General features: G+C 37.1%; 1 protein-coding gene across 8 annotated transcripts in view; it reads left to right on the forward strand.

Annotated features, from left to right (window-relative positions):
* Positions 1-23,950, forward strand: part of RALGAPA1 (Ral GTPase activating protein catalytic subunit alpha 1) — a 134,330-nt gene that overhangs the window by 7,680 nt on the left and 102,700 nt on the right. For all 8 annotated transcript variants that reach the window (XM_049825465.1, XM_049825464.1, XM_049825467.1 and 5 more), the window contains exons 2-12: positions 5,085-5,195; positions 5,724-5,773; positions 7,275-7,332; positions 7,996-8,039; positions 8,981-9,158; positions 10,880-10,995; positions 13,258-13,396; positions 18,724-18,932; positions 19,310-19,549; positions 21,813-22,004; positions 22,494-22,631. In XM_049825465.1, the coding sequence (XP_049681422.1) occupies positions 5,085-5,195; positions 5,724-5,773; positions 7,275-7,332; positions 7,996-8,039; positions 8,981-9,158; positions 10,880-10,995; positions 13,258-13,396; positions 18,724-18,932; positions 19,310-19,549; positions 21,813-22,004; positions 22,494-22,631 (1,475 nt within the window). The remainder of the gene's footprint in view (positions 1-5,084; positions 5,196-5,723; positions 5,774-7,274; positions 7,333-7,995; positions 8,040-8,980; positions 9,159-10,879; positions 10,996-13,257; positions 13,397-18,723; positions 18,933-19,309; positions 19,550-21,812; positions 22,005-22,493; positions 22,632-23,950) is intronic.

The raw sequence follows: 23,950 nt of genomic DNA on the forward strand, positions 1-23,950 counted from the left end.
CACTGAGATCCCTTTGCTACAGAGGATTGGCGTGTTGTACATGCAAACTTGTAAGCTTTGCAGAATCTGGCTCAGGTGATCCCTTACAAGTTTAAATATACAGTAAAAATCTGTGTTGCCTTTTCTGGTCCATGTTTTACATCTGACAAAGTCGCTTTTTAAGCTCTCTGAGGTGGTACTCCTGCGTTGTAATTCTTAAGTATGATATGCTATTCAAATAGTATCCTTCTAATGTGTAATATTAAAGGGTTACATTTTTATTGAAATACTTTTGTGGCTGCATATTATTCCTGGTTAAAAAGAATGTGTTGCTAATTGAAACATTGGAGCAAATGGGATTTATTGCAGAAGATTTGCTCTGCCACAGAACTCTGTGTGAGAGTAAATTTTGGCTGAGAATTTTCCCTTCCTAAAATGATCACTGTGGGCACTTAAGTTTTTAATATCTTACTGAGATACTTGAAAAGGATGTAACCTTTCAGAAAATTTTAAAAAATTAATCTTCAAAATAGTTGGCCATTTGAAAATACATTAAAATAAGTTCCTAAGAAAAGAGTTGGACACTTGAAAATATAGGAAAGTAAGTTCCTAAAAGTACAGTCACATGTAAGCACAGAATTTAGTAGGAGAGGTGGAGGGGGTTTTGTTTCGATTGTTGGTTTGTGTTTTTTCTTTAGTCCTTCTTTGCTACAGCTCTAGTCTGTAGGGTTGGGGAATAGTAGAACTTCCAGTTTTCAGTGGGTTTATTGGAAATATGAATTCCAGTTGATCTGGAACTTGAATGCTCTCGTCGTGAGGGTCATACAAATAGCTTAGATAACTAGCTTTCCATTTTTAGTCCAGTTCTGTTTGATGCATCAAAATAGAACAGAAATCGTAAGCTGAATGCAACTTCTAAAACTTAAACCAAAAAAGGTAACTTACCTTCTTAATGCTGAATCTAGAAAATACTAAAGCTACTTTTAGAAAAATTTTGAGAGGAAGAAAAGGACAGAGAAGCTGTATGTTGCCTCTGTGCTTAAATGTAACTTTCTCCTTTAAAAAAAAAAAAAAACAAAAACCAAAAAAAACCCCCCAAAGCACCACTGAACGCACGGATTTAATGCAAAGATCAGATTTGTACCAATTTTTAGGTTACAGAAAATTAAGGAAAAATCAGCAAAGATCCATGGTTTTTGCTCTTGTGAAGCATGAAGAGAACTATTTTCTTGACAAACAGCTTCTATAAATGATGCTGGAAATCTGGATTTAGTGTACCGGAACTATGCTTTGTACAGTAGAAGCTTTAGTTTTTACATTGTTGGAATACAGTAATGTCCCATTTTTCCCTCTCCCATTCTGAGAAACTTCTAACTACTTTATATGGTGCCAGATCTATTTCTGAGTCCTTCCCTCCTCCCAATGTGGGCATAAGTACCAAGAACACAAAGAATACATTCGTCTGTGTTAGTACATGAATCTGTGGCAGAAGAATATGAAATTCTTTTGTTTAAAAATAAATAAATAAATAAATGCACTGTAAGTTAGGGAGGAAAGCCTGTTTCTGTGTAATCCCACTTCATGTAAAAACAAGGCTACGTCTCTCTTAAAAAGGCAAAAAAGATTAAGTAGCCAAGCAGACAAGCAACTTCCTGCAAATTCCCAGTTCAAGGCTGCATGAAAAGGACACACATATGGTCCTTGCAGAGGAAATTATTTTTACCTCTGTGTGCAGCGTTCATGATACTTTGGGAGAGCATAGAGAAAGTGACCTAGTGTTGGAGAAAATGGTTTAAGATGACAGAATTGGAGAGCTGTATCTTCAGTTGATCACAAGGATAAAGGTGAACTGAATGTTTTAGAGACATTTTCATTAGGGAAAAAATATCAGTTCCTTAATGAAGAAAGCTGTAACAGCAGCGTATAGCTGGAAGTTTTACTGTTAAAGTAATCGGGAAGAGCAATAGTGTCTCCATGCATGTATTAGTCGTGTGGATTGTGCTCAGTATAGAGGTAGCTGTGAAATGGAATGATGTATGCAGCTGGCCAGACTAGATGATTTCCAGATCAAACTCTTCTGAGGTCTACATTATTATCTCCATGCTATATCTGTTCCCCCCCCTGCTTCTTGCCATAATTCTTGGTCAGGGTATATGCATAATGAGTTCCAAACTTCTTGACCAATGCAAGGTTCCAAATTTCTGGACCAACAGCTTACTGAATCACTATTGGTGTCCCTTGATGATAAGCAGATGCTCTCTTTTGCTCTAGATGGCAAACCTATCAGATGCACAAGTGTGTTTTCCCTCCCTTAGAGGGAATGCTGGTTTTCAGCATTAACAGAAATAGTGTGAGTTTTTAAATAAGTAGTATTTTTCAGGTAATGCCAGGACAAAATTCCCATTAAATAAAATGTTATATTTTTATTTTCTTCCATCTGAAGTGATAGAATTTATTGTAAGAGTTCAGTTGTTAACTGGTTTGAATTCCAAAAACCTGCTTTTGATTTTCCTACCAAGTGTGATCTTAGTAAGAAATCAGGGTGAAATGCATTTGCTAGAAAAGGTACATCGAGGAATTTTTTACTTTCATCCTACTGTTCAAAGCTATAGCTGTATTCTGAAGGTATGCTTTTAGTGTTAGTTGGGTGTTATTGGTTATAATACAGGTTTACTAGTGCTTCTCTGAGTCTTTCTGAGGTGATTGGCACCACATTGTTCTTAAATAAATAAAAAAAAAAAGGGGGGGTGGGGGGGAGACCATCCTCTGAAATTCCTGCACCTCCCTGCCCACCCCCACCCCACCCCCACCCCCCAAACTCTGGGAAGGCAGAATGCCTTAACACAGTGCTAGTTGTATGTATGCAAGTGTCACACAGTAATTATGTGGTGAAATGAGGATCGCTGTTCGGCTGATTATGTGGGCAAGCCTTTTGTTTGTTGCCTGAAGCCTGTAGGAATAGTGTCTCCAAAAACTGCAAACTGTTGTGTTAAGATTGAGTCTTTAAAGAGTACATTTGGTTTGGGTTTTTTATTTGTCTGCTTCATAGTTGACCCATGTCTGGGGAAAGAATGAGGGCCTGTTTCAGGAAACGAAACATTTAATGTGCCTGCAAAAATGCAGCATTCCTGCGTGTTGATTGGCAGAGACCTGTTTAACTGCTTCCAATCCCTTCAGTGTTTGGAACTAGTATTTTCTGCTCTTTCACATCAGATGAACCATTCTACTGCTTTCTACATGCAGTTCTCCTACAGCAGTTAAATATATGGACTACAAGATTTTCTGCACCCTCCTTTCTCTGGAAAGTCTTAAACTTTTCTTTCTTTTTCCCTTCAATCCTCCTATCTCAAAACACTTTTGATTTGCTTCCTGCTCTATTTTCTTGTCCATAGTCTAGAACTCACTTAGGGTTCTGCCCCATGAGTGGAAGTGGTTATAATGGTTGTGCCTATGCTCCAGTCATAGCTCTGCTTCTTGTGCACTTGCCCTGACCACCTGAAAATCATGGTCTAGTTTGTTTAAAGTGGAATTGTTTTTTGTTGTCCTTTAATATTTCACATTCTAAACTCTAGCAGTTCAGCTGCTGATCTGTAAGTGGTGTAGAGGTTTCTACAAAACTGGAAGTTTGGTGATCTTGTAGATGGTCAGGCATATGCTTGCTACTCTGGACCACTAAGTTTATTGCTAGCTTTAGGAGTTGATATTAGCTGTTAATATAGCACTGTCTTCTCCAAGAGCACTCTGGCTCCACTACACTGAGTATGCAAGACATTGGCAGAATGATGTGGTACTGTAAAAATTGAACACGTATTGGAAACCTTTATAGCAATATTTGTGATAAAACCAAGTTGATGGTCCTCTAAATCTACATAATAAAATAGAATTGAAAATATGCCATGCTTTTGGCTATCCTTTCAGTAGATTGTTTCTGTGCTTTATACTCCACCAGTTGTATCTCCAGTCATGTGAGATGATGAAGATTGATGTCGTTCTAAAAAGGGTTAAAAAAACATGATCCAATAAAGAATTAGAGGGGGACTTAAAAGATATATCTACAGTGAAAGATAATGCCTCAGTGTATAGAGCAGGTGAAGGTTATGAAGGTTTCATTTGCCTTGCCTTTCTTCATGTTTTTTTTTATTTTGTTTCACATCAGTATTCTGGAAGGGGACAGTTTTGCCTTTTAAAGTACTGTCTCCCTGTTCCTCTGTGCTTCCATACTATTGTTCTGTCCACCTAGTTTCTCTAGTCTTATATAGTTAAATAACAGGACAGGGAGTATCTTTTGATTCAGTGTGTACTAAGGCTTGAAAGAACTGACTGTTTAAAACTATCAATTTAAAATTAATCTAGATAAATCATCATGTATTTCTTTAACTGAAGATTTGCACAAAACCATCTAGGGTGTTGTGGAAAGAGTCTAGACACCTTCCTGGGGTACACAAGAAAGCACATCTCTCTACGCTTAAGGTGATGTTTCTACCTCAGGGTATCCCTGCGGTCCTAGCTTCTGATCTCCTGAGACCACACAATCGAAGGAGCACAGAGGGGACTGGGCGAGGCTGGAAGGTAAAGTGTGTGTTGGAGCTTGGAGGGAGTAAGGAGGCAGCAGTGGGAATCCAGTGCTGCTGTTTCCTTCCTCCCAACCTGTTTCTCTGCAGAGCAGAGGTGGTCATCACTTATCATCCTTCTCCCACTTTCTTAAGTAAGCTTAGTTGTGTCTAGTAATTAGTTGGGGGCAGGGGTGGTCTTTCTGCTGTAGAGTTTGGGCAGCGTCATTAGCTTTATTCCTATTAAACTAACAATTAAAACAACATTCATCTGTACAGTGCTAGTCCTGATGGAATTCTGGTTCATGACTGGGGTTTGTAGGCATTAGTGTCATGCAAACAATGAGTGTAAGACACTGCTTCCTGTTTTAAAATTCACTAGGCACTTATGGCATGCCATCCTTAGCTTCAGCTTAAAAGAATAAAAACTTTAAGAACTTCTTTACCCATAATATTTTTTTAAAGTATCTTCAGTTCTTACTACTGGATAATGGTGTGCAGTGATTGACTGAGTATTTGAAAGAAATAAAAACAATGTTCTGTTCTGTTTTTCAGAAAATGCAGAATCAATTGATCTCAAACAGTTTTTCGACCTACATTTCTCACATATATATTATGTGTTCTTTGAAAACTTTGTGACTATTGAAGTAGGTCTTAAACAGAAAGGTAAGTATTTCAAATAGAACACTTTTTGTCTTGATGCTTGTGGTTCTGCTATAAAATAAAGCAGGGTGTTATAAATAACTCTCTTGTCACAACTGGCAACAATACCTGTGCAGAAATATGTGTGAGCAGTAACTTTGCAAATAAAGGCAGGGCAATTAGAGGTGCATGCAGTGGAGGTGGGCAAGGAGCATTTATTCTCTGACTGGTTTTGCCCTTTTGCAAAGTGAGGATTCTTATGGTGTTATACTTTTTGTGTTCTGCAGAATTATTCTAAGTTTTGTTTAACAAGACGTTGTATATTTTAATCTCTACCAGCTGTTGATGCCATAATAGAAAGTTATACAAACTGTAACTGTTATAAACCATGACTATAAAATACACTTTTTTTTTATTTGCAGAAGAAATTCAAAATTATGGTTGTAGAAATGCATGGTTTTGTTTTACACATCTAAGGATCTTTGTCAGTGTTCTTTACATTTTATTTTGATAATGAAAGTGTATCTTCTATTTATTTCTAATTGCATCTAGGTCACAAGTCTCAGAGGGAAGAATTAGATTCTATTCTTTTTATTTTTGAGGTAAGATAACTTGAGTATTCCTGTATGAGTTTTTTTGCTTTGAATTAAGTCCTGTTAAATAGTAACAGTACAGCTATTCTACAGTTGCCTGGAAATATGCTTTACATTTAACTGCATCCCTTTTTCATTTTGCTTAGAGTTGAATATATGTGCTTTGTGTGAGAAGAAAAAGAATTTGACTTGCAGTTTTGCAGGAAGATGTCTTAACTGGAAAAACAGATAGTTCATTGCTTTTCGGTGGTAGTCTTTCCCCCCCTCTTCCAATGTATTATACATTTTGAAATTCTTATAAAGGTGATCTCTGATTAGTCATGATCTTTTTCACCTTTTGATTGCATGTTATCTCTGATTTTTCTCATAATAGATTACTACTGCAGAATTAGTTTTTATAGATCCCTTTTATTTTTTAAAAGAGTTATTATTTGAAAATAGCATTTCACAGTATGCTTACCAAAAGCATATCTTGACTTAATTAAGATGAGTTAGAAACTAATTTAATGAAATCGGAACATTTCTGAGCAGAGACTATAGTTTAGAAATAGCTTAGAATGTGAAGTTTTTGTCTTTCCTTTTTGATGGAGGCTTCTAATTATAGGACAAGGATTGTGGTTTTTAAAAATATGTAAAATGGAAAGCTGATGAATGCTTATCACATGGTTGAATACAAATTCAAGATGATTTTTTTTTTAAGGTATGTTGGTGCTTAGAAGTGTGGGGTTAGCTGTTACAAGGATAGTGAATCTGAAGAGAGCTAGTTCATTTGTTCACTAGTTCCTACATAAAGGGGTGTTAGGTGACCTGTGCTTTGGAAGCAGTTGCACAGGCTGCTGGAGGGCCATGGCCAGGAATTCATTTGGGAAATCGGGTTACTTACACATTGCTACTGCCTCTAGCATAAACATTGAAGTGGTACATAATAGATTTTTTAACTCCCTCTGTCACTAACTGTGGTCACTAACTTCAGATGATCATCTGAAGATGATCATCCTCCAATCTAGCTGGAGAGGTGTTAGACCATTATTGCCCCAGGTCTTCGTTGTTTTGCTGTAGCTCATTACCCCTCTGTTGAGAAGGCTGAAACAAATGCTTGCTGGTGCCGCAGAAGCAAGTTGACAGCTGAGCGTCCTAGCTTAAGGCACCTTAGAGGTGGAATAACCTAATACAACTTGTCGTGAACCAGAGCAACTGAGACAGATACTCATCCCATTCCACTCCCTATGCTATAAGCAGCAATATCCAGCAGGGAGGCAGTGGAGCCAGATAAACTGCAGTAACATCTGAAGTCTCCAATGCAGGACTTGCCAGACAGTCTGTCAGACCTTTTGGGTTTCTTAGCTTTAGGAGTGGGATTATCTTGAAAGAGCAGTAATGCTTCCAAGGAAAGCAGTATGGAAATTTTATAAGTTAACCCTTCAGCTTCTGATGTGTGGCCTTGAAAGTGCTCTTTGGTCTTCTGAGAGCAATATCTGCAACATAGATCCTTGGGTTCTGTTTTTCGTAGAAAATTTTGCAACTCCTTCCAGAAAGGATCCATCAGAGATGGCAATTTCACAGTATTGGTAAGTTGATTTTTTTTTTCTTTTTTAAACCTTATTTTTTATTAGTAGCTGTTAGTAGTTTGTGCTACTCATTTCCTTAACCTTTAAGTGTCGTAACAGGGATTATAGTCTTGAAACTCTTGCAAGCTAGGGGAAGGAAAAAAAAAACACAACAAAAAAACCACCAAAAAACCCACCAGTGTAATGAATGCTCTTCTAGATAAAGTTAAATCTGGGAATCTGGAAATAGGACAGTGGCTGAGAGAGAACAAGGGCAGGTGGAAAGTTGCTTTGTAATTTATATTTTTTTCCCTAATTTTTTCTCCCTTAGTAATAAATTTCAAAATTGGGGTGAGGTATGTATTTGTAAATGGGGAATGCTGGTATTATGCCCATTAATGACTTGAGAATCATTTACTTTTAATGTACACATAACAAAAAGTCCTTGTGGAAAGATGTTATGGAGCATGAGGAAGCTATGAAAGGTGATCTTTGGTTTTTTTTCCTTCTGGCATTGAGAGAGTTGCCTGAGGACATCAAGTTCACCAAGATTAAATTGGAGATTGCCAAGGACTTGTTTAAAAGTTACTATCAAGTCTGACCGAGAACTCTGACATCTTACTTTTAACAAAGAAATAACAAACAAACAAACAAATGCATGGGGTTTTTTCTTCTTCTTTTCAGGTTTGATTTTAAAGAAGCTTCTTCATACTGGAAATTCATTAAAGGTATTGGAAAAAGTTGCATGCTACTTTTGTGTAGAATACTTAAAAATACAAATAAGAACAAAAGGGTGAATTTTTATGGTAAAAGCACAGGAATGAGAACCAGATCATGACTTGTGTGTCATGAAAGAATGACTTCACATCATGAGCTTTATCTCGGTAGAACTACTCACAGTAGTAATGTGTTTATATAGAGTAGCCAAGTTAAGAATGTCTGCAAATGGTTTGCACTAAAGCAGCAGTAAGACTTAACTATCCATTGTTAAGGGCAAGGAGACTGTTTGGGGGGCTCAGGCTGTGGTTTTGGGGCTCAGCTGTCTTAGAAGTGGAAGATTACCTATGCCAAAGAGACCTGTTGGTGGGTAGTCTAATAATGGTTGACCGTGGGACTAAAGCCACCCAAGTGTAACAAGTAGTTTTGGTACTGGAGCAACCAACCATGCCACTCCCCTGTAAACCACCTGCAGGCTTGCCTGGTGCTGAAATTCTCCAGTGTGAGCGCCATGAGTGGACTGCTCTAGGACTCCATCACCTTTCTTGAAGAAGGAATAGAAGAGGGTAGAACGGGTCCTTCTGCTCCAAAAAGCTCACTCTGTTGTTATAACTCATGAACACATTTAGAAATTTTACGATGTCTTTGTGTTTTGTGAAAAATTCTTGCAGTGCTGTAGTCAAACAAGTGACTAGATGTGTTGGTTTTCTTCCTCTTCTTTCAAAAACCCTGTGTAAGGGATTCTGTAAGGCAAACAGCAGTGAAGGTGCCAGGGTTGTCCTTGCATTTCAGCAGGAGCAGCAGATGTGTTAGCTTGGCTCTGGTGATTGCTGGTGGTCATACTGTGTCTGTTCTTGTCTTTTTCTACCACTCCCCTTCTGCCTCCAGGACAAATGGAAATGCTTTTTTATGTTCTGGGACAAGTTAACTTGTTCTGTTTTTTACCTTTAAGATACGGCGAGAGGGTGTGCGTCTCTTTCTTTTGTGGTTGCAAGCACTTCAGAATAACTGTAGTAAAGAACAATTATGGATGTTTTCTTGCTTGATTCCTGGATTTTCATCACCACAGTCTGAATGTGGCCCTCGAACACTAGATAATCTCATTAACCCTCCACTTAATGTTCAAGAAAGTAAGTAGTTTTTAATATTACTCAATTCTCTCTATAATTCAATTCTCAGCACAGAAAAGACAAGTTGAAGTAACAAAGCAGTAACATACATATGTACCCAGGGAGCTTATGGAGCTGTTAATGGGTTTCTTGGCAGTTTATCAGGTCTTCTTGCAATAGTAACTTTGTCTTTTTTTGTTGTTTTTCAGGGTGGGTTGTTTTTTGTTTTGTTTTGTGTTTTTTTAGGAAGTATGGCTATAGCAGCTTAACACATAGTGGGTGAAAATAAACTGACCAATTTTATGTAATTCTTAAGATTTACAAGCAGATGCTGCATCTGCTGCAAACTTGCACAGGTGGGTTCTGCTTGTTTTGAACATTTGCACTGGCTTTGGCCATAGTCTTAAGGAGCAAGCTATGCAAAGCAGTTTCTGGTATGGCTTTCAAGAGAATAGTGGTTGTTAGGGCAATACGTAAAGCCAAATGGTTGCTCTTCCTGCTGTGCTTGTGTTTGACCAGGCAATTGAAGCTGTGGTATTCTTGAGGTTTGGAGTCTTCCAAAAGAATTGGACCTTGTAAATTGCAAAACCTGAGGTCAGAAAGGTCTGCATCAGTGGAAGGGCTTGAGCATTCTGAGATAAGCTTTTTATACTTTCTAGATTTTTTTTTTTAATGTGAAGATCATTATCTTGACGCTAATCAATAGAGTGAGGATGATTTTTCTCTTAAGATGTTTCTTATGACAGTTTTTCCTTTGACTACTTACTCTAGCAGTAAGTATCAGATACTGCTTACTTTGGGGAGCCTCTTGCCTCCTAACTAAATTTATTCTTGTTAATGGGAATTTAAGCTTATTTATTAATGAATTGCAATTGGATGGGGTCATAAGGGCAAACTGTGCATTCACATAAATGTGAATAAGAAGATAACCACTTTTTCATCTGAACATTAAGTGCTGTTGCCTCTTTTCCACCTCCACCCAATGTTTTAGAGCTGACACAAACATTGCTTGTAGAAGCAAGCAGTGTCTCCTTGACTGGTAATTAAATTTATTGAAACTTAGCAGATGAATTTTGTGGCAGTATAGCTCTGCAGATAAAAGTTTACTACATACTTTAAGCCTTGGTTTGGAGTTATCTTGTGTTATAGCTCTAGAGCAGGAAAGGAGGAACAAATCTAGAGGGGATATAGACAGCATAGAAAAGCAGAGTGAAATGAGAACATCTAACTACAGGAACAAAAGAAAAACAAACTCTGAATTAGCTTCACTGTAGAGGCAAAGGAAGGATAAAGCTTGTAAAACTTAACACAAATGTAACTGATCAACTGCTAAATGAAGAAAATCATGAGAGATGTAAATAAAATTTTGCATTTGTGCAACACAAGTTACACTATTGTTTGCATAAATTCCAGAATAAATGGATTACACCTTTTGGAAAAATTGGGTCTTGGCAGGTGAGAATCCCAAGGTGTATAGGGAGAACTTAGTTATTATCTGTAGTGTTTTTATATATGTAAGAAATTAGTTCTGAGGTGGTTTATTACCTAAAATATCCTATTTTTCATTAATCTGTGGGTCGATTGTTTTGCCTGTAACTGTCTCATCTTACCCCAGTGCATTTCTACTTTGATAACTTGGTAGATATTTATGCATGGGAAGAAATGTCTAAATGTTAGTGTATTTCTTCTTCCTTTTTTTTCTCTTTTTTTTTTTTTTTTTTTTTTTTTTTTTTTTGAAATAGCTCAAGTGACTATAGAAGAGATCACTCCACTTGTTCCTCCACAATCAGGAGATAAAGGACAAGAAGATTTAACAAGCTATTTCTTAGAAGCACTTTTGAAATACATAGTAATTCAGGTATGTTCAATAGTTTTCAAGCAAACAAATATGAAACTACTAACACCTGTTTCTTCATTACAAGAAGACATGTACTAGTAGCACTGGAAAATATATATGAAAATGTTTTAAACGTTCCTTCCCCTCGCCCCTCCCTCAAGTGTCCTTCGTAAAAAGTGAATTCTCCTAGAAAATCTTCACTTGCCTTCTGTGTGAAGATTCATAGGTCTGTTAACAGGGTCTTGCATCAGATTGCAGCATGGAGAAAAAACAAGACTTGTCTGTCACTTTCAGCAATGCTAATTCCAGCTCCCTTCCCGTTTTCATCTCCCCCTCTCTGCCCTGTTGTTTTCAACCAGCAGAAGGATCAACTGGGCTCGCTCTTATTATGTGGGTTTTGGAGTGGTCGGGGACTTTGATTTTCAAACTAAGGGGAAACGTCTAACTGAAGGCATTGGATTTTTGTGATACAGGCTTTTAACAAGTCCCAAACTTTTGCTGGCCTTTTTTTCTAGGTTTGTACTCAGGCTAGCTGACAAAACCAAACAAACCATTGAGTCTGACATCCTATTTCTGTAAGACTGGGACTGCCAGTGTCTGTGCTTAGGGTCATATTTTTCCTCCAGCTATCTTTCTGGAATTTCTGCTGTTGCCGTAGATTAACCATACAGCCTTTCGATTCTTTAATGGAAACACTGAGCTACTGGAAAGCCCTGGTTAGTAGAAATGCTCCATGGTGTTTAGAGCATGATACAGGGATTATGGCTTTCTAGCAAGAGCTTGTGGGTTTGGTTTTTTGGGGGGTTGGCTTTTTTTGGGGGGGGGGGGGGGGGGGTTGTCCCCTTCCCCCCCCCCCCCCATCAACAAGATATTTACCACACAGATCTTGCAGGGATGGTGCTGTGACTCCTGTTGATGTCTTAACTGTACTTTCTGGGACTTGTAAGCCCAGGTGTAATATAGTACACTGCACAGAGAAAATTTGGGATTACTGCTACAGCTAAGCAAGTGAACCTCTTCAAAAGACAAGCAAGACTGGGAAACAGTACATATTTGGAATACTTACGATCTGACAAAGGTTATGAGTTGAGTTCTGCTTAACAGTAGCTGCACTGCTGAGATTACACTTGTTTGGGGGCATTGCTCTGTGAACACAAGGTGATAAGATCTTGCAGATCCCAAGCTACCTAAAAGGCAGATAATGGAGCTGAACTGTGCACAGAAGATGAAGACTTGAATGAGTGTCTAGTCCACGGTGTGCAGTTCAGGTGCACACTATGTCCATCCCTTTGTACTTTGACACTTCCATGATCTCAGCCAGTACTTGAAAAGCCTAGGACAGGGCATGGCAAGAGCTCCTATGAAAAACCGTGGCCTAGCTATTATACTTTATGTAATTGATTTGCTGGCCAGTTAGCACATGCTGCTTCTGAGCCTGCTGTGCTGTCATATGCCCAGTGAACTGCTTGACTACGTAACGTGCTGTAGGTGTTCCAGGGTACTGCCTTCTGGGTTAGACTTGTCCAGCAGAACCCGTTTGGGTATCTATCCCTAAGTTTTTCTTCACACTTTTGCAGGTTGTGCTAGAGAAGATGGACAGTGCACAAATGTGGCCAATGTTAAACTGAAACATTTAATGGCTTCCCTTTATCTATCTTACTCTGTGAACTTGCGGTGCTGGAATAATTTGCAACCTCATTTTGTTGCCCCCAGCATCTCCCATGTTGAATAGAGGTCACCATACTTGTGACTTGTAGGGTAAGCTTAATGATGACTGTTCACTTTGAATAAAAATACCCCTTACATTCTTGAAGACAGCTGCCCTCCCTGTAATGAACTGAAAGTATTACATTTAAATTTAGGTAAGTTATTGAAACAGGTATCATAGAACTTGTTCACTATGTGAATGCTAAAGTCTTGCTGAAGTCTCTTTAGAGGCAGTGATAATTTCAAGCTGAATAGTTACTTCTTTGATACTAAGTTCTGCCAAAGAACTTCATGTCACTAATTTCTGTATTAGTCACCCATTCTATTGAATTACATTGAGGAGATACATATGTATGTATGTATGTGTATTCTATTCTAAAGGCCCATTGCCCTGAAAGTAGATAGTCTTTGTTTCATTGACATTTCCTGGTCAGTTTCTGTTCCATCTTTCTACAAGTGTTTATTAAAATGTGTGTGGTTTTGTTCCAAAGAAATAACTTATAAAGAAGACATTTCATCAGTCATGTTTCTTTTCTACTTCTAGATGTTTACTTTATCCAACTTCTTTTTTTTAAGGTTAAGAGTTTAGAATGGAAGAACAAGGAAAACCAGGAAAAGGGATTTTCATTTTTATTCTCAAATTTTAAGAAATACTACTTACCTTCTATTTTCCCAAACATCTGTAAGGAAACCAGCTTGTATAACCCTATACTTGGTAAGTGTTAATACAGCTGATGAAATCATTACATTTTCTGTAATAGATAGTGTAGCAAAGCAGGTTTTTTGCTTGACTTGTGTTTCCCATAAGGAACATTCTCCAAAAGTATTTCTTATGAAAGAACATGTTATGGTTCCTGTTCATGGTTTTCAGTTCTCTGTTTGTGGAGGCATCTGATCCTTTCATTAGAGTCAACCTGATGCAGGTAAACTAAATGTTCCTGTAAAACAGTTCTTTAATGTGACCTCTGTTGATTTAAGTTGTGCTCTGAAGAGAAACTACAGCTGCTGAGATAAAAGGTATTCGTGTGCTGTTCTTTGGGGGATGTTGGCTTTATCTGTACAGAATCATAATGTTTGGATCATATGGTGCTTGCTCATAGTTCAGAGAGGGCAAAGTTAGTTACGGGTTTGTGTCAACTATGTTTTGTCAAGAGCTTGCAGTAGGAAGAGGAAGCTAGGGTTTAACACAATCTTTAAAGCTGATGGTTCTAGAATATGTCTTCCCATATAGAGAGCAGAATTTTAGGTGTTTGATAAGCAAACCTAACTAAAGTTTTTCTCGGAGGTTTTTAGCCTATTCTAAACTAGAATGTTGTCTTGATTTTGCTAGCTCAGGTTTGCACACACCCATGCACACGTTGGTTGTAAACCGACAAGAGTTCAAGACTCTAATTTGCAAAGCAATACCACATACACAGGCTTTAAGCTGCCATTTCTTTACTTGAATAATATGGAAACCTTACAGCTTCTCTTACCTATTGATGCAGCATCTCACAAGGATTAGTAGTGATCTCCAGACACAATTTCATATTCTAAATTCAAGCTGTCGGGGAAGTTTGTTGACAAGGTCTTAGTTTCTGCCAGTCCATGTACATGTATTTGGATTGTGACTTTCTTCCAAGATGGATATTTCAAAACCATGTTCTCCTGGGAAAGACAAACAGTGGACTTTCTCATCTGGGGGGAAGAAACAGTATAAATCCAGCTGTGAACAACAGTAAAACAAGAGTTGTGTGAAGATACTGAAGAGGTTCACTGATAAAATAGCTACAAGAGGGATGGTAGGCAATGCTGAGAAAGCAAACCTACTGCTGCTTGACGTCCTCAAACAAGAAATGTGGGAGCAGTATATTCTCTTTCTGTGAAGATCTTGATTGTGTCTTCCCATAGAAGTGTTACTGTAGTCCTCTTTTTTTTCTGTGAACCATAAACAAGAAAATTCCAAGGCCTTAGTAAAGAAGAGGACAATGGGGAACAAGAAGAAGAAATAGGCACAGATCTCCAAAACTACTGTCAGTGCCTTAAACAGTGCAAAGTCAGCAACAATTACAAGGATTTTGGGAAGGGGAAGAATACAGTATTGAAAGTAATAGAAACACTGGTAAGTAGAATAGTCTTTTCTCCTCTAAGAAGTTCTTCTCTGGCTTGTATCTTTCCACCTTAGTTGAAAACAATCCTGTGCCTGTTCTGAACAAAATTGACAGCATTTAGGCAGAAAAAAGGGCAAACTTGGGAACTGAGCCTGCTGCTAAAAACAGTTCTTATGCTACTGGTGTAATGTTTAATTTAGGAGAAGTCATGAGGTATAAATCAAAACAGTAGGTTTAGTAAGCAAGCATTGGTACAGGGCTTTACTAGAGACAGTATATTGGATTGAGATTTTTTTTTCTTTCTGTTAACTAGATTTTCAGATAAGTGTATTGGTTACAGTAACAAGTGCTGAGCATTCCAGTTACAAGAAGCTGATACCGTGCTTCCTCCAAATTCTGGCTCGAGTATTACAGGCTTAGAAGAGCAATACAGGCCTAGAAGAGCCCATGAGATTCTTCTGTTTTGTTTTGAATGCTTTTTAACACCTGTTTAGATTTGGTAAGATAGTCTTTAGAAACTGTTTAGTAAGATCTACAGATATGGCAGTAAGATTCCAGGGGCGTTGTTTCTTCAATCATAGTAACGTGCCTTTCTGTGCCATTTCCAAGCCATTTAGATGGGCAGCTTGATTTACAGGGAAACAATAGAGTGGGTGTCCTACAGCTCTCTGCAGCTCTTCATTCCTTCTGAACCCTTTATTGCCTTAAGTTAAGCATGGTTAAAACTACAAGAGTCCACCATTATAAATGTGGTTTTGCTAGCCTTTTAATTTTCTACCCTGTATATGTCTTCCACCACCTCAGCTTCCTGGCCTTTTTGGCACCAGCTTACATCAAGTCCCCAGAGGGGCAAGGCCAGCGGGTGGGGAAAGCCCAAAACAAAACAGAAAGGAAAATGGAAAGCTGGGGGAAGGGAGTATTTCCTCTTGGGCTATTTGAGTCAATCTAATAAGCTTCTGTTTTGCTTTGGTTTTACATCAGTGTCCTCATCTGGAGCCTTGACACCTATTTCCAAGATGGACAGAAATATGAAAATACAAGAAATGACTGAAGGAAGATACGTTTGAGAAGCAGCTGCAGCACATAATACAGTTGAGAGGGAATAGAGAGAGAAAATGTTTTGAGAGGATATAATGAAACTACAGAAGGAGACAGTGTGCTGCAAGGACATGTTTACTACATGTCCACAGGATGTCTTGTCCTTTTGAAAATACTGTTAGTATTGCAGTCTTCATGCCCTGCTGAATGCTAATCGATAGCAGAGAGAACTGATTTTTGCATCTTTAAATACTGTGCTACCAGGCATTTGCTTCCTTTTTTTTGCTGATTGTGCTGTTATACATGCTTCTGTTTAAGATATATTAATTTTTAATTTTCCTACTAACCTGCTGCTTTCCACAGAATGAAAACAATGTACTGGTTTTTATTTGTAGTAAATAAACTCTTTGTAAGCTTTTTAAAAAGTATTCTGTGCATTTGTTACTTACTCTAGGTGGATGGTATACAAGACTCATGTAGTTTTTTCCTCTAAAAATAATGCTTCCATTAAAAATAGTGGATGTGACTTTAAAGTCTGTTCTGGAAACGTTCCTCAATTTAGCAGCACCATGACGAGTTTATCACTACTTTTATATGTGGCTGTTGAAATGACACTGAGATACACCAACTTGGATATCCTCAGTGCTGATGCTGGGTGTTGTGTTGTGTATTTGTAATGAAGGTAACCTTTACAGCAGTCTGGCAGGTAGGCTGTATTCACTTCAAATGCCTAAAAGTCTATGTGGCTGTCATAAGTTAATTGCCTAGATAGTAGCTGATTATTTCTTTGCTGCTGTCCAGATTTGTTCTTTCTGAATTATGATACCATAACCTCATAGAAGTTATGCTGGATCCCTTAAAACAACTCTTGACCTTGCATTAGGAAGATATAGTCAGGAAACAACTTTATGTTCTTCAGCATGACTACTTTGTATCTTTTTTGACTCCCCACCTTTAGTATCTTTGAACTACCTTCTGGCCCATAAAACCATGGAATATTATCTCTTACTTATGTACCACAAGCTATAGAAGAGTTGAGTCAGTGCTGAAATACCATCTCTGTCCAATCTATCACTCTTCATATTTGGATAGGACCATCATTTCCCTTGCTGCCTCCTTTTTGGGTTTTCTTGTTGGTTTTTTTTTTTTTTGCGAGGCTTTTTTGTGTGTGTGGAAAACCATGATACTGAAACACCAGCAGCAGGATGTGTTCTGACAGCACGTATCATAATCAGTCCTCAGATGAATTTTCATCTACTTTTTGTATTGGAGCTGATCTCATACTTGCCCTTCTAGAACTAGGAATAGAGTTTGCACACCACTCCCAGAGAAACGTCATTCACACCTGAAAGTTTTGTAGCTGCTTCAGATTGATGATTGGTATTGCAGAACAATTGGTATTGTTCTGCACCCTGTCTTGGGTTGTGGAATGCAGAAATGACATTTTGCAGTGTTGAGTTGGCTGATAAGTGGCTGGAGTTGAACTGTGCTGTTGATTTTTGTCCCTGTAGAAATGTGCATTATGCACAATTTAAAAACTGTCTGTGTCAGTTCATACCCCACCCCCAACTCCATCTTTAATATTTTTACTGCACATGTCATTTCCATCCACATTGAGTGGACTGTCACTTTTTTTTTTGTGAGGTAGATTCAGTAATACTGGTGACACTGTCAGCATCTTTGTCACTAGCACAGTAGAGAACCAGAAGAGCTGAACAGTTCTAAGCAATCATGTAGAACATGGGATGGAGAAAATGGAATTGTAGGCTATAGACCCCAGATAATCACAGTTCCTGCTAGCTGGCATGCCACTGGGTGTCATTCATTGCATTCCCTTCAAGCCAGTACAGAAGCTTGCCACAAAATCATCTTTCAGCTAAGTCATGGGAAGATGCATGTGCCCTTGCTCTGGTAGCAAAGTCCAGCAAAAGTTGCTAGTGCACATGTGGCATTACATGAAGCTGTGAAACTCATGTGGCTTTGAAGCAGGATTTCTCTGTTCTATTAATCTTTCACCTGTTAGAGGGCCAGAAGTGGCTGTGTTTATTGCAGCTGCTGTTAGAATACAGTTTAGAATTGAAGCTCTCCCATTGTAGCCATGATTAGAGATTGGGATCTGTGTCAGTAAAGAACTCTGACCCTTATCACTAATTATTTTCCTTTATTGTGGATTGCTGTAGACAAACACAAAGATCTTTCTAGGGATGCATTAGGAAATGTGATCCCTTGCATCTAAACTGCACCTGCTTTTCACAGTAGGTTTGGTAGTAGGGGATAAGTGACATATAGGACTCTTAAAAAGCTGTAAAAGGGTATGAGTTACATAAATTGTTGCTTAGTAACAACTATAAACACTTCTTAATATTGAAGAAATTTGACAATATCTTAATTCTATATGAAAAATAGTTTTCTTGTATAGGCCATATTCTACTCTAGTTAACAGTTATTTTGATACTTAGAACTCCTTTGTAGTTTTCAATGAGTGTGTGAAGTAGTGAGTTTGCTGAAGTCTATCTTTAAATATTGAGTATAGCGTGTAGCTTAAAGCTGAAAACAATTACAAGAAATGTGTTTACTTGTTTAGAAAAGAAATGCAAGCAAGGATGTAAGGCTATAGAAATCACTTTCAGATAAAAAATTAAAGATTTTGCATAACAGAAACAAGTTGTCTGTTGGACTGACAATATTGTCTCCCTCCAGGAGAAATTTACAGCCTTTTGATGTTTTATAGTCTAGTCTTGAAATTTTCTCTGTCACATCCATTTTGGCACATCTTGGGATGAGTTTTGCAACAGTGAATATGAAAAAACAGCACCTCTGAAAGTTCATGTGCATTGGTTATGGTTTTAGGATGTCTTTCTTATATAGAGCTTTCCCTCTGCACATATTTTTAAGATGATGTGTTTCCTTACAGATATACCACAAATGAGACCAAAGCCACACTATGTAATGGTTAAGAAAGATGCTGAAACCAATGAGGCAATATATTGCACAAAGGAACCTTTTATTAAGGCTCGTGTTATTGTCATTCGATGGTTGGTGTCTTTCTGGCTTGAGCCAAAACCTCATACAGGACCTCATATTCCTGGGATGGAAGGTGAAAATGTGCCAAAGAATATTCAGGTAAAACCAAATAGAGAAAAAAGTGTTTGTTTTCACGTTTTTCTCTTAATTGTTATGTCAGTAGTGTGTACTCCTCTGATAATTACAACTAATGAAGAACTTTAAAAATGAAATTTGTAAACAATTTTCTACTTATGAATTCACTTTAGAAGGACTCACTATGATTATTTTTTTTTCAAATTCTGCTATTTTGTTTTTAATCAAATAGACATAAGAAGCCTTGAAATGCGATGAATCCTATTTTGTTTCGGTTTGGGGTGTTTTTTTTCCTGAATTCTTAGTACTGTTTAAGTTATACAGCAGTATAATTTAAAATTGTACTGTTCAACTGTTGTACTAAAAATGAGCTATGGACTATTCTTTAATTTTTGTTTCAGAGAGCAGCTGCTAGCATGGTTTCAAGGGAGGACAGCAAAAATGACAGTACTGATAAGCAGGATAAAAATGCAGAGCCAGAACAATCTCATTCTAATACAAGTACTCTAACAGAGAGAGAACCAAGTTCTTCCAGCCTCTGCAGTATTGATGAAGAGCATTTAACCGATATTGAAATTGTCCGGAAAGTCTTTTCTTCTAAAAGAAGCAATGTTAATTTTCTAACTGAGATTTTTCGACAGGTAAAGAACCCTCTTTAGAATGCAAGAATCTTGATTATTTTATTGTAAATGATGATTATGTCATAGTTTTCTTTCAAGAGCATTTGCTAAGCAGAAGATTATATAAATGTACAGGTTTTTTTCTGTCATCTTGCCTTTAAGGTTTAAGAATTGAAAAGTTAACACTCTCTGAAATATTTTCTGTGTAGAATATCCCTGGTTCCTGATTTTTCTAACTTTATTTCTTTAATAACCAGTTCGACAACATTTAACTTAGACTTTACAGTTCCCCATAGGCAGGAATGTTTGATCTTTTCATACATCAACCCTGTACCTATTAGAGCTCACAACCAAGCATATTAATATAAGCCTCCTATGGGAGTCTGCAGCTGTTAAAGAGCTGTTTTAGGAGCAAATGTCCTTACCTTGATATTGTTCATCAGAAGAGTGTGACAGATGGCTATGGAAGGTAACAACTTCTGCTTCCGACTTCACTGCAACCAGAAATGTTAGCTGAGCATACTCAAAATAGTATTTCTGAACTGGAAACTATTAAACAAATTAAAACTGAGAACAAATGCCAGAATATGGAGTCTTTATTTATAAGGTGAAAATACATAATTTTGAGTTCAATGTGGGAGAACAGAACAAGATAGACTTTCTTTATGCCCCATGCTATAGATCAAAAGATGAAGAGATTTTTCTGAATAATAGTAAAGAAAAAATATACTAACTTTCAATTGAAGTGCATGGCACTAATTGCTTTAAACAGCAGAAAACAAAACATTTTAAAACTGCAGTATATCTGGATGAAATGGATATTTTTAAATAAGGCAAATAAATGTCAGAAGCTTATCCACATACAATGTGTTGAAGAGCTTGGTCACATTGCTGAAGGAGATAATGGAGTTACTTGAATTCAGCTGCCACTCAGGAGTTTACGGAGTCTGAGACATTGAATGTAGAGTCTAAATTATTGATGCTCTATTTAGAAACTACTCCTCCTCCTCCCCCCCCCCCCCCCCCCCCCAAAGGGACAGCAAAGGTAAGGTAATTGTCTTTGTTCTTTTCACAAGGCACTCCGTGATTTATGTAGATTATTTGGCTTTCATGTGTGGTTATGAGATCTCATTTAGGTCATTGTTTAGCCAGAAGTTTTCAGTGTAAGTTCATTTCTAATATGCCAGAAGTTTTTAATATTTCTAAAACATTAGGGCTAAGTTATTCCCGTCAGGAGGAAATTTAAGTTGTACTGAATGGTGGGAATATTGTAGAAAAAAAGTTTTATGCACTTTAGGCTCCAGGGTACAAAAAATGTATACGGCCTTGCAGAGGACTGTTAGACTTGATGAGTGATCATGTGTGACTGATGAACTTGTCAGTTGAATTCTGTAATACATAGAAAAATTCTTTTGGTGTGATGCTGGTATGAAATGTCTATGTCCAGAGAGAGAAGGTACCACTTGTGTCAAGTGGGCCCTCCTTAACGACATGGGCAATGAGTTTTCAACATTCATACCATGGGGTCCATAAAGTTATGTTTTAGTGTAGTTTATTTGTTCTTTTTTTAATACAATTAGGGCATCATGGTCTTTGGTAAATGTATTTATAGTTAGTTAAAATCTGACTAATGTTGAAAGTTTCTGATCTGTGACTAGTTGTTACCAGCACAGCAGATAGAGAAAACCCCCGGAAGAGGGCAGTGATCAGCCATCGTACTGACTCAAATGCACGCTTTTTTGAAACTAATTCTGAAGGCTTTTCAGGTAGTCATTTGTTTTAAGGATACTGTTTTGTAAAAACTCATTTAGCTAAAAATATGATACGTGGCTACCAGTAATGTGTGTCACTTAAATTTTTCTTAGTCATTTAGAACTGATTTAACTCTACTCTTCCAAATCCTCTGAATGGAACATGTTGTAATAGAAACTTCTGCTCATTTGTTTTATGTATTTTTGATGAGTGTTTGGGTCTTAATTTCAGCAGATTAGGTGTTGAGTAGATATGCACGTATGGACTCTCATATCTTTCTTTTTGGCAGTGAATTTTTCCAAGTACTTCCTTGACAAGTTCTCTTGTTAAAACTTTTTTTTTCATGTTTTGAGTTTACAGATGAAGAAAATGAGCAAACATTTAGGTTTAGGAGTAATTTATTTGTTAGGATCCTACAGTGGCTGTATTTCCACCAGCACCACCTTATCCCTTAGAACCTGTACATTATAGAGTCCAACTTGATTTCAGGTTTTGTAACTGGTTTTTTGTTTGTTTCTTTTTCTACTCACAGGCATTTCTGTTGCCGATATGTGAAGCAGCTGCCATGAGGAAAGTGGTAAAGGTGTATCAGGAATGGATTCAGCAAGAAGACAAGCCTTTATTTATGAAAGAACCTGAAGAAATAATGCAGTGCACAACTGTAGATTGTGATCAAAACGTTGCTGACCACAATTCATCAGAGAAAGCAAAAGAAAGAGAAGAGGTAAAATATTGTTCGTTAATTGTGCATCTTTTTGATATGCTAGTAGACAGAGAAGTGGCCTCCTCGACAAATTATATGTGGTTTAATTTGATGTCAGAGCATCTGTTCGGGAAAATCAATGATAATTAAACAGTGCATTAATGGGCTACCAATTTGATCCATTATCTGTAGATTTTCAACGTGGTTGGTTCAATTTAAAACTTCATACAGTTCTATGAACTATTCTCAAGATGTGGATTATACAGCATGCTAACCTTCAGCAGTGTAAAAATTATATATAAATAAAAGGATGAGGAAAACCGGTAGTTATTTCATCCAGATACTTTAAAATAATCGCTACAAACTTCTTAAAATGTAGTTTTGTCTTTAAGATGCATCTTAAACATCTGTCTACCATTGTTTAATATATACTATATCTTTTTTCTTTTAATATAAAACCAAAATACCTGTCTACAAATCTATGGGATTTTAAGAAAAAATATTTTTCAGGAAAAAGGGATGAACTCCAGTCATGTTAGAAATTCAAACTGGGCAAGAAATGGCTGTTACGAAGACACTTTGCATAAAATGTCCGAAATTGATACTGAAGAGCAAAATGTACGAGCTGGAGTACAGTCAGTATTGCAGGTATGAAATAGACTTGATATCTAATTTTCATTCTAATAATAATGCTCTTGTTACCGGCACATAAAGAGTGGAATATAATGTAATACTCCTGCAAGGGAATCCCATGGTCCTTCAAAGCATCTCTGAATTTTTAAAATTATTTTAGATTTTAAAAGTTTGATGATAAATAGTGTTAGAATAATGGCAGTGGTTCACTATATCTTTATTGACCTTAAGTAGGACAACGTATATACAAGTGTTGGATAACACAGTAAAAAAATCTTTTAATTTTGCATTAGGACATGTATTCTGCTCTTCATCATATAACAGAAAAAATAAATCTCATTTGAGTGCCATGTCTTCAAATTATTCTAATTAAGTGTTTAATGAGAATGCTTAGAAGCTTTTTTTTCTTTTAAGCTATTAGTCACCACAAACAAAACATCATTACCTGCGGTTTTCCTAATCTCAATAATAAGGTGTACTGGGATATTTTCTCATCTTTATCTGAATTACAGATTAGATGAGTATATAAGCTTTTCAAAATTTTGATCAGACACAACAACACTGTACTTCAGTGATATCCTTGAGGAATGGAGACTTGCAGAAGTTCCCTAACAGAAGTTTTCTGTTTCTGGGAAATTTGGCAGGGTAGAATTTGTGTTAATTTCAAATATTCAGCAAAATGCTTCACTGAAGTTGAGGATATAGAAAATCAAGTGTGTATAACTTGAGGGTCTTTGAAACGCTCTTACAGTCATATAAAATGTGTGTATTTTATGTATAATATGTGCATGAACATACACATATGTGTGTATATGACTCTAGCCTCCATAATACTCTTTTATCCATAAGAAAACTGATTCTGAACAAAATAAAACAGACGTGCATTTGCCACTCCACTGTGTGTGCTTTTACCATGGGTGACCACGCTAATTAGAACTCACTATTTTTACCACAGCTTGAATGATTTCCTGAATAGGGTTTCCTGTTGTGGTGTACACTGTTATATATAGAAATAAACTTTGTAGTGGAAATCAGTTTTAAATTCACATATGTTACAATAATTTCAGCTTCATAATCTCTGCATACAATGACTAGAATATGAACCATTTCTGAGAAATGAAATGGTGAAGTACTTTTTCTATTTGCAATGTATACTAAGTTTTAAACATCTGAGAATGTCTGGGAGATTGTTCATGTTGAAGTTTTTTTTTAGACGAAGGTTCATTTGACGCATTTAATTTTTGTATAGACTTATTTCTAGGCACTTAGAGTGGGGTAGGCTCATTAGTTGAGGCTAGTGAATGTAAAGCTACATACTAATAGTTTTTAATTAC

Source organism: Accipiter gentilis, chromosome 22, assembly GCF_929443795.1.
Source record: "Accipiter gentilis chromosome 22, bAccGen1.1, whole genome shotgun sequence".
Taxonomy (NCBI): domain Eukaryota; kingdom Metazoa; phylum Chordata; class Aves; order Accipitriformes; family Accipitridae; genus Astur; species Astur gentilis.